At 43.8% G+C, this 11,176-nt stretch overlaps 1 protein-coding gene across 1 annotated transcript in view; it reads right to left on the bottom strand.

Moving 5' to 3' along the window:
* Positions 1-11,176, bottom strand: part of LOC122398279 (protein-tyrosine sulfotransferase) — a 53,583-nt gene continuing 42,407 nt past the window's right edge. The window contains exons 2-8 of the mRNA XM_043397995.1: positions 10,009-10,262; positions 3,555-3,688; positions 3,303-3,411; positions 2,564-2,758; positions 1,881-2,134; positions 1,516-1,713; positions 1-1,384 (exon numbers count right to left, since the gene is read on the bottom strand). Of these exons, the coding sequence (XP_043253930.1) occupies positions 1,276-1,384; positions 1,516-1,713; positions 1,881-2,134; positions 2,564-2,758; positions 3,303-3,411; positions 3,555-3,688; positions 10,009-10,152 (1,143 nt within the window). The 5' untranslated portion in view covers positions 10,153-10,262 and the 3' untranslated portion in view covers positions 1-1,275. The remainder of the gene's footprint in view (positions 1,385-1,515; positions 1,714-1,880; positions 2,135-2,563; positions 2,759-3,302; positions 3,412-3,554; positions 3,689-10,008; positions 10,263-11,176) is intronic.

Raw genomic sequence — 11,176 nt, 5'->3', positions numbered from 1 at the left:
CGAATGACGTAATGCCACATCGAAATTGTATTTGCATCGATTGCCGGTTGACGAAATCTAGTAACGATCGAGAACGACGATGTTCCATTGGAGTCGTAATGTTGTTCGGGACGGACATCGCTGCCCGCCATTATTCATAGACGATAACGAAAGTACACGGGTAAATTACAAACCGAGGGAACGATTAATCGACTAAACAGTTCGTCCGCGAACATCAATCCGGCGCACTTTCACACTTTTCGGCGGCTTATAAATATTAATACGAACGGTACAACAAGAAACTTTCGCTGGTTCTACATTTCAATAGCCTAATCCTCGATAGTTGATGGTGCTAGTCTACTTTATAAACGTAGAAAAGAAAAGAAAAAAAAGAAGAAAAGAAACATACCGAACAAAAGGAACGCAAGGGTTTCCTGTGGCTTGGTGACCAGCAAGTACCACACGCGAAAAGCCATCGCTCCTCTTCACTCCGATGTAGAATACGACGAAAGTCATTTATCATAATACATGATACACTATAAAGATCCATTCTCCACGTTAATCTCGAATATTTGTTCGTTGCTGTTAACGATACGCAAACGAGTAGCGCGTTTTATCATGGAAAAGGAGATTCCATCGCGCCTCGTTTGTCTTCTTCCGCCTTCTTTTCACCGATACCCTTGCATGTCCGTCTCACACGGTACACGGTTTTCACACGTAACTTCGTCATTCTACGTTCCTATCACTGGCCGTTGGTCGAAATTGTACAGAAATTGTTCATCGTGTCTCCGACGATTTCCGTTTGGTCGCGAACGATTAAAAGGAGAAACGAAACGGAATCGATTTGCGAACAAGTTACATGGCGTTTCGTTCGCGCGAAGAGAAAGACCGAAAGTCGAATCACGGTAAAGTAACTAAGCCGTTTTATGTACACGTTTCCCATTTCGCGTGACACGTCTACCGTTTAAAATATACAGCGACAGAGAGACAGAGACGAATAGATTAACAATTATCGCGGTCGCGTCAGGTTGCCACGTGGATCGAGACACTGACGCGTACGCTCGATCCGGACTTACTCTTAAGCTAGAAAGATCTTCGTATTCCCTGGTTCCTCGTTGGGTCACGGTCCGCTGTCCTCGATGTTCGCCCGGGAACAGTCGAACGACAGAAAGTACGTTCGCTCTGGCGCTCGTCGGCTAGCATTCCGTTGCGAACTGGCTTCCGGAGGCGTCGTTAGACGTTACAGAAATTGTACAGGTTCAAGGTCCGCGAGTCTAGGGATAGATCTAATCGTGGTCACGCGTTTGGGGTGTTGGTGGTTTCCTCCTCGTTGCTCAGTTCTATCAGCTTCTCTAGAGAGAACTGGCGCGCTCTGGCCGCCCACACTTCTCCGTTCGCCAGCACCCTGCAAGAACAAACACGTTGGTTAATACGTGAAGATCCTGGCTTCTGTACAGAGGATTTAACGAGGGACAGTTCGGTTGTTAATGTATGATTATACGTGTGTCCTCCTTGGTTAATTGAAGAATTACGTACCGTCTCGTGTTTTCGCTGACCAGCCTGTCCGGCGCTCCATAGATCGGCGGATTAGCATAAGGATCATAGCCGAGGACAGAAAGCATCGGCGCGATGTCAGGCATCTCCCTGACTACGTCGTCCGGAATGTGGCCAACCCACTTGGTCAGTGCCTCCAAGTTAACTGGCTTTATGATCTGGTCCGACGACCTCTCGACCCTGCAATGCCAAAAATGTAGCCGAATATTAGCCTTCTACGTGCACGAAACTTGTCTATTCGAGGCAATTTAATACTCATTAGCAAGGATAATTGAGGGTATGCTGTGTCGCTAATTAACAAAGGTATGGAATTAACTCGAATTTCTAACTTCTCATTGCTTTCTTACTTGCTAAGTGGCACGCCGCCCGGTTTGTTAATGAACTCCTCGTGATGCATGACAGACTCGTTCCAAGGAACGTCCAGGAAGTTCAAGATCTTCTTCATCCACTGACGCGGGTGCAGCACCAATTGTTCGTAAGGAACCATCAGACATTTGTCCGACCCTATCTCCTTGCACTGCCCGTACATTATGGATATCGCGTGGTTCCACTTGATCAGCGATTGTCGATAGGACGACAAATCGAATCCTGTTATGGTCACCTGAAAGACGATACAACAATATCAGTGGTTTTCCAAGGATTCGTACTTGAAATAAATCTAATGAAAATACATCGTTAATATTTTTATGCTGAATCTCTTCGTAAGAAATTATCAGTGGTTATCCAAGGATCCGTACTTTCGATAAATCTAATGAAAATATATCGTTAATATATTTATACTGAATCTCTTCGTAATTATTAAGAGATCCGTCTCTAATAGAGCTAACATCAGTTGCAAAATGGAGTCGATATCTACATAAATTTCCACAAATTCGTGTTTCGTTTTGATCCCTTCGAGAGAATCGTCGGATTTACGGGTTCTTTTCTCTTCCCGTTTTAATATTTGCGAACGAGGCGGGATACATTTGCATGCATCAAAGCGGCGCAGGCGGCGGCAGCCTCTCTGCTCCGAAGCTTCGATCGGGCATACCTTTCTAGAGATAATGGAATGCACGGTGGCACGGCCGTCGCGGATCATGAAGATAAACTTGGCATTTGGAAAGAGATCGAGAATGTAAGAGCCCATCTTGAGAGTGAGGGGATCCTTGTTGCACAACCTCGGAGCTGGTTCCGCGTGTCGCGCGATGATCTCCAGGCAGAACGCCGCTATCGCGCTGTCCATCACCTGGGCAAATCGTTCATTTCTTCGTTAATATCGTCATCTTTCCATACGCGGTCAATGTTTACGATCGATCGATATCTGCGTTGCGAAACCCTGCTGAAAGCGAACAATCAAGTTTACAGTTCATCGATCAGCATTCATTATACATGTCTCTGCAACGACAGAAAGAATGTTCTCGACCAATGTTTTTACAAATCCTCAAGTTTAATACATGGCTAACATGGCTCCTATTGGGTCGAGCAAATGAGTTCTAAAAGAGATTAGGTGAACTCGCCCACGTGCCCACGTCTAATTTTCGTTTTATATATAATTAAGAACATTACGAATGGCTTAGTTTAATAGAAAAATATTCCATAATAAATTAAAATATAACCTACAGGATTTCGCAATGTATGTGTTAAGAGTACAAATGAAAAATTAAGTTAGCTGCATTTGGGGCTACAATATGGCTGACAGAGGAACAGAGTCTCGTTTCTACGAGCAAATATCGTGGTAGAATTTTGTCTTTTCGGGGTTGTTTAATCTACCGGTTCAAAGGTGAACTCACCTCTTTGGAAATGCCAGCTTCTGATAGTCGCAGGTTCTCTCTTTCGGACTTGAGCCAATGCATCCTCATCTGAAGGATCCTCGGGATCACTCGGGTCTCTTGGCCGCACCTGTCCCGAAAAAAAAAGAACGATTCGTGAATGCGTTTCCCAGATATTCGATGGCCGGTATTTTACGCGGGATTGATCAATGATACTCGACCGGGAATCGTATCGGGCGATAATTGGCAATTTGTCCCGCGGATGGAACTCACCTGACATCGGGATGTGCATCGAGCATGGCGCGTACGAGAGTGGTGCCCGATCGCGGCACACCGCCGATGAATATTAGCGGCATATAACGATCGTACGTGTACCTCTTGTGATCGAACGGGCCTACCACGTATTTCTGAAAATCGAAAATATATCATTTAACGCTTTACTGCGTTTTTTTTAATCAACTAAGCACGAAGAACAGCAGGGTACACATTATTAACCACGATTTACCTGACAACTGAAAAGAACAAATCTGCTACTCGTGCTATCATTTTACTCCACTTGAAATATTCATTTGTTTAATGAAACGAGAGAAATTATAAGATGTGTTTTTGTTCCGGAGTGTACAAGATCGATCGCAACAAAGTTGGGATCGTATACGTCGACGGTCTGTTTGTACTCGAGCAAGTTTCGCCCCCCCCCCCCTGTAATTTCGTTATATGCAAAAGGGGTTGCCGGCGGGGAAAAGTTTTATAAAGGGTGTAATGGACAAAGAAACGAAAATCCGGGAAATCTCCCGCCCTGTCCGCTCGTTAATAACGACAATCGGTATTGGGCGAAGCACTGACGAGGATCGAAAGTTTCCGACAGCCACGCGCGTTGGAACATTTTGTTGAACGATTCTTCGAAAATTATAGGCTGCGTTACGGGCAACTTGCACCGTGGTGGCGATCCGGTCTTGATTAAACTTCAATTACGAAGAAGTTTCCGCCCTGTTCCGTTCTATAATATCGCCTAACGAACGAACTCGGACGAAAATACTTGGACGAAGGGCGCCGGGTGGGATCGATAATGCTTTGGACTTTGTACATTAGGATCGCGGCGTACCTTTCGATGATTCGATCGAAGAGAAGTTCGAACAACTTCCCAGCAATTACAAACTTCTGCGAACGACGTTTCGCTAGGTTTCTTAGAATCGACTTTCTTTTCTCATTTTGCTCTCTCCCCCGCTGTTTCGCGTTTAGTTTATACGCTCGGGTAAATTTAAATTGAATTATTGCCTATGGTTCTCGCGATTTCAACCGCAAAAGAAACCGTGGAACCCTTTGCTGTTATTTTCATCCCGGGATGACTTTGAAAACCGCAATATTTTCTGTATAATGTAAATTTTAACTCGCGTCGGTCTGGGTTAGGGGACTCTTGTTATGAGTTCAATTTAAAATGTTATAGAGACTTTAGATGTTCAAATTTGTCGAGGTCATTCACCATGGTTCAAAGTTCTTATTCGAGCCAGAAACAGATACATGTACACTCCATCGTGGATTTGTATCTTTTTCATAAGTTTATATTTGCTTTTGGCCGCCAGAGGGAATGTTCTTCTCGCAAGCGCTGGACCACAAGGACCCCCAAATAATCGAATCAGTGGAATTACAATATTTATAATTTTTCAGGGAGAGATTCGTATAAATAAAAGACGTCTAATAAGACAGAAACGCAAAAACATTTCCGGTTTTGTTTCTGTTCAACCGCGACGGGGAAAAAGTGGGGAACTTTCAGCGCGAAGAGGCAGAGAAATTAAACGCGCGTGCGACGTTCGGGACAACACAGCCGCTGTAAAAAAAAATACGTCTCGTAATTAGCATTTTTTTACGCGTGAAAATAATGCACGCCTCTCCGTGTCTGCCGCTGTTTTTTTTTTTTTTTTTTTTTATTCCTTTGTGGCCCTTGCGCGCGGGGCGAATAAACCCGGGTCGGCTGAAATTCTACGCCCGCGATTTATGCCGCGGGAATCCTAATAAAAACCGGTAATTAACGTTCTAATTAGCGGGCCCTGATGCTTTATTTATGCGACGATCGAGCCCTCGGACCGCGCGCAATTAATTAATCGCGATCGAGTTTGAAACTTCGACGCGCGCTTCTTTTCGGCTGCAAGAGGCGCGAAACGAGCCCTCGTTTCGGGAATAAAAGCGGCATTGTCGGGGTAGACGTCGCGGAGGGGGGATGAAAACAAAAAATACATTTCGCAATTAGCATTCCAACATGTAACGCGACGGGGGTTGGCTTCGTTGCTCGTGGTGGCTACCTCCTCGTGCTCTTTTGCTTTTAGTCAGAAACGCGCGGAGAAAAGTACGCGTGAAAATCAACCGACGCGATTTATGTTGCTCGAAGGGGCGAACGCGACAGAAACTCGTTTCTCTTCCGCCCGCGCGTTGTCGACGGGAACCTGGGCAAATACAGGCCCCGTGTTTCGAGCTTGCACGTATTCACGCGTGTCGTCTTGTCTCCTGTTTGACCATCGCTTCCCGCGGTTGCCGCCAGAGGGACCGTTTCCCTCGCAAGCGCTCGACCGATTCCCAATATCCTGGCGTCCAAGCGCCTGCTGGGACACCTACGATTCTATCTGCTCCAAACGGTCAACGAACGGAGAAAATTGTAATCTCGCGTGGGACTTTCATAATCGGGTCTTTATAATTGAGACGATTTTATACGATTTTCGAATTATCGTCGTAGGGTAGAGGCTCCGTTTTGTCCGGTCGGTGGACATTAATAAATGACGTTCTCCATCATCCCAAGGATCGGGGCACATCTGTTTTCCATCGCTGCCACTATCGCGACGGAAGAGAAACGAGAAAGCGATGAAATTCTCGGAAGAAAAATAGATCTTATCGTCGTAAACGTAATATTTCTCTTGCCATTTTCCCCCTCAAGACTCCGTCGTTTGTTCTTTGGACTACTCGAGACCTTTACGCCGGGAATTACGGACGGAGGAATATCCACCGGAAGTGCTCTTCAATTTTAACGAAACTTCCAGGGAACCTTTTAAGAGATTACCGTCTAAATTATCATCGAACGCTACGTTAGAAATTGTTGCGTGTACAGGGAACAAACTTCTGCTTACAAGCTCTTTTAGAGGATCTTCTAATATAAAAATATGGATCAAAGGGTTTTCTGCGATGCACAAGTCAAATTATTCGACATCTAATTTGGGACCAGAAGGGTTAAACTCGAGTCCACGTCTAATTACGGTGTCTCATCCCTGGAGATATTAAGTAATCGAACAGGATGGGTCCGAAAGAAACGAATTAAGAAAGAGTCGGTGGCTGAACATTTTCAGAGAGCTTTCCCAACCACGCTAACCGTCCATTAAATCGAGGGGACGCGTCCTCGCGTCTCATCGATCACTCCGGAGGCGTAAAAGTCACGGGCGAGGGGGGGAAGTTTCGCGCCGATAACCAGGGTCGATTAATCGGTCACGGAGGCGAATCTAAGGTCGCTCGAAAGTTAAGACCCCGCAATTATGACAAAGCAATTGGTCGGATAAATCCGTGTCGCGATCCGATCGCGGAGCAATTTTCTTCTCCGATTCCCGATTTAAAGCCTCGAGACAGACGTACCCGGTCCGTTTCGATGAAAGATCGACCATTTTTATCGAGAGTAACGCTCGAGAACGAGAACGATAACTGAAATATCCGACTCAAGGCGATGCCTATCCATTCGCGGCTAATCCCGAGGAACAAAAATCCAATTTCAAAGTTCTCGAAGAAATTCCTCGGTCCCCCGCGCACACGGAACGAGTTTCCGGCAAGAGTCCCCGTGATTGTTCTCATAAGCTATGCATAGAGACGCGTGGGGCTGTCGAAGCTTGGACAACGACGTGAAATTAAAATGCATCGTCGACGGTGTCTCTGTTTTGTTTCCTCTTCGCGTTCCTCGACTTCTCGCTGGATCGATCTCCCGTCTCGTCATCGTGTCTCTCGTCCGCGGTAATTAATCGTCTCCACAATGGCGGGCTGGGGGGGGGATGCGATTAAAACTTTTCTGATTTTCACGAAGATCAAAGTTAGCTCGGTATAAACAGCAAAAATTATTTTTTGGCCTCGGTTGTCCGAGCAATCGAGTTTCGAAATTCCATGTACGATGTCTATCGTGCTTTTAAACGGTACTTATATTTATAAATTGCTCGCGGAAAGAGTAAAAGGATGGAGTTTGTTGTTGATTTAAAAACTGCCTCGTGATTTCATCTTTCGAGAATCGATTCTGACAATTTTAATTTATGGTAAATAATTTTATCGTCGATTCTGTGGCGTAACGAAGGAACAGTTGCATTCATAAACTACTCGCAGAAAGAATAAAAGGACAATTATAGTGAATTTATTTGTACCAAAGAAATTAAAACGATAGATACATGATAAAATATATGATGCAATGGAAATAAATGTATATTCATTCTCTTATAGAAAATTACGATAAATTTTCAAAAATTCAATAAATTTTTGACAAGTTTTATTAGAAATTACAAATGGGTAATTTTGTCTGCTTTGGTAGTTCTAGAGTTAAAAAGCTGCCTCGTTCTCGTACGCATAGCTGTGTTTGACGAATTACACACGTGATTTCATCATTCGAGGCTCGATTCTGACAATCTTAATTTATAGTAAACGATTCCGAGGCGCAACGAGGGAACTTTGGTCGAAGTGTGTCGATGTTTTTTTCCAGTTTGTTGAATCTTAAACATCTCCGACGCCCATAGAACGCCTTCTACACGCAGAGATTAAGGTATCCCCATCCCCCCGGGCGTCGAAAAAGAAGGAAGTGCCCCGCGAAAGGATGCCGAGGGGAAAGTTTCTGAACCGGCGATAAGGAACTTTATACGAGCTTCGTCCGACGTCACTGAATCATAATGGAATTTTCCAACAAATAAAGCAAGCGGATAAAAACTTTCGCAAACTTAATTGTCGCCGTCGACGTTGAGGATGGTCGGACAAGGGAATAAGTAGAAAGGGAACAACTGGGGGAGTTTGTTCGCGCGATAAAGCGCCCGGTTTGCTCGGGCGTTGCTTTAATTGCGTCTCGCCTAATTCCGTACGGATCGCCATTGAAATTTTACCGGGAAACTCGCGAGACACAGTTGGAACTACGCTTTGGCGATCGAGTTGTCCAATAAGAGTGTTCTCTCACGCGTTCCAGTAACAAAGTATTAGATCAAAACAGTACAATATTCTGCAGGACCAAAATTTTAATTTCAACAATTTTTTACGGTACTTATTTTTGTCAGCTTGCTAGAATCCACAAATCAACTCAACTTGATGAGACATTTCCACTTGAGAATGAATTTTTCTAGCTCCATATATGGGTGGTATGGCAGTCATTAACAGTCGTTTCATGGTATCCAAGCTGGATTTTTTATTTCAGAAATCGACCAAAGCAGTGACTTCGTTTTTTTTTAAATTAAATCTATTAAGAGGAAACTATCGACAAACGCACATTGAAAATCTGGCTTTAAAGGGACTCGATTTTGATCCTGAGGATACTGTTATATTCAACCCTTAAGTGGACGCTCAATCTCAACTGAATTATTTTACTTAACGTTGATTTTCCCTTAAGGAATTTAAAAAATAATGAACTAACAGAGAATTGGATAAATTCTCAAATAATTACGTTCACATATATTAAATAATTATAAGTTTAATCGTGTGAACAGAGTGAGAATCTTTATGCAAATTAATATTTTTTAGAATTAATGAAATGGGAGCTTCGTAAAGGGTGGTCTCCCAAATACAATAACTCGACTCTTACTTTAAGTATTCAAATGCATAAACTTCCACAGTCTATCGACAAACCACCTGAGTGCACCGGTAGGGTGAGGGGTGGTCTAATTATTCAATTCCTTGTTTCTAAAAACCCCCAGTTTTAAATCGGTAGATTCGTAAATAACTGGCTCGATAAAACGCTCGCGACAGGGCCGAGTAAATCGTCGCTGGACGCGTCGAGATTTTAAATCACACCCTTAAATTAGGAAACTATTTTCATCTCGCGACCGTGCCGGGCATTAATAACTTATTCTCACCCCTTTCGTTCACGGACTGTCGCCCGGGGCGGGGAAACTAGTTGTAGTTTGTTCCGAAGCTCGGCGTTCGCGTACAAATAGCTCATCGCGGGCAGGGGGAGGGAAAAATTCTGATCTACAGTGGTCGAATTAATAGCGCGATAAAACTGGCCCGGGGTTAAATTCCCCTGACAAACACCGATTTTTTTTGCAAACGTCCAGCCATGCTTGTGTATTCGCATCTATGCTTATATTTTATATTTAACCCTTTGCACTATTCTTCGATCACCCACTACTAAGCACACATTCTTACGAAACAGATAGTAAACACTCCAAGCAAACATATCTTTGTTTACATTCTTTACTTATGCATTTTGTCCCACTTTAAAACAATAATATCGTTTCCTCAGAGAGGGTTAGAAGCCTTGATATACCTATCAATGCTCATTCGTATCTATGCTTATATTTTATATTTAACCCTTTTCACTATTCTTCGATCACCCACTACTAAGCACACATTCTTACGAAACAGATAGTAAACACTCCAAGCAAACATATCTTTGTTTACATTCTTTGCTTATGCATTTTGTCCCACTTTAAAACAATAATATGTTAAGTGCAAAGGGTTGAAAGCTTGAATTTTTATTTGGGATACGTGAATAAAATTGTTCGAAAGGATGGATGCTCACCTCTTTGGCGACCATCACGGCGGTGGGCACGTACTTCATGGATCCGCAGATGATGCCCAGCTGGTAGAGGGCGAAGATCAGAAGGATCCCGACGAAGCAGATGATGGGCCCCTTCCGGCCGCCTCGAATCAACAGGAACGACATGTCGTCGTGACGGACGTCACTCGTGATTAAGCGTTTCGGGGCCACGGGGATAACTCGAGGCCAAGGTTTCAGGGCCTCGTGTTTCCGGTTACGTCATTAGCTCATCGCACCTGTACAACAAAAGAGAATTCAATCAGACAGGATCAAACGTAACAATAGTAAAATTACACTTGCCGTGTAATAACGTGTCTGACTCGTTACAATTCCTCATTAAGTCTTATACATATTAAAATCGACACATGTTTACATTCTTACATCGTGACCATTCCTTGCACGCAGAAATTTGAACAAAATTAAATAGTATACATTTGAAAAATTACATTAACTCGTACGTTAAGGGGTCAAAGAACAGACAACCCTTGAAGCTAGAAATATGGATCGTTAGACTTTTTTTAATAAATATTTCACGGTCGTGCTTTTGAAGCGCGCCAGTCTGGTATGTTAAATGTTTGGCGAGACGTTTCAGGGAAATACCGAGTGTCCCGAACGATCGTAAAACGGGGTATACGAGAAGTAGGTAAAATAAGTATAAAACACGGGAATTTAAAAGCGTAAAGCGACCCCCGGCGACATTTTAACGTCAAAGACACCGGGATATCTTGAATCTCGAGTATCGGTACCGAGTAAATGGTAAATAAATCGATACACGTTCGCGGGGTCCTTGGCGTACTGTCGTTTTTATTTTCCCCGCCGAAACCACTTTCGGTGGAGACGATTCACCGGGTATCGATCCATCCTAAATCAACGAGCTTCGGGCGGATCTCTCGCCCCGTGGACCGAATATTTTTAACGCGGTAAACTATTTTTCATACGCAACGGCGGGCGTAAAAAATCCTCGCGCCGTTTGTCTCGATCAGGGATAGGGATGGCAAATTTAGGGATGGAATCTCGATGTTCGAAAAAGCTTGATACCACGTTTTGATATTCGGGAAGAATCGTCGATAGGAACGTTATTACTTTCGTTTTAAACGACGCTAAAAACACTTGGAAAAATCATGCTTTTTCGACAAGCTTGGACTAAGAA

The sequence above is a fragment of the Colletes gigas genome, unplaced genomic scaffold, assembly GCF_013123115.1.
Source record: "Colletes gigas isolate AHSC1104 unplaced genomic scaffold, ASM1312311v1 Colletes_gigas_Sc00011, whole genome shotgun sequence".
NCBI lineage: Eukaryota > Metazoa > Arthropoda > Insecta > Hymenoptera > Colletidae > Colletes > Colletes gigas.
The sequence above is the reverse complement of the archived record's forward strand: the minus strand, read 5'-3'. Positions and strand labels throughout refer to the sequence as shown.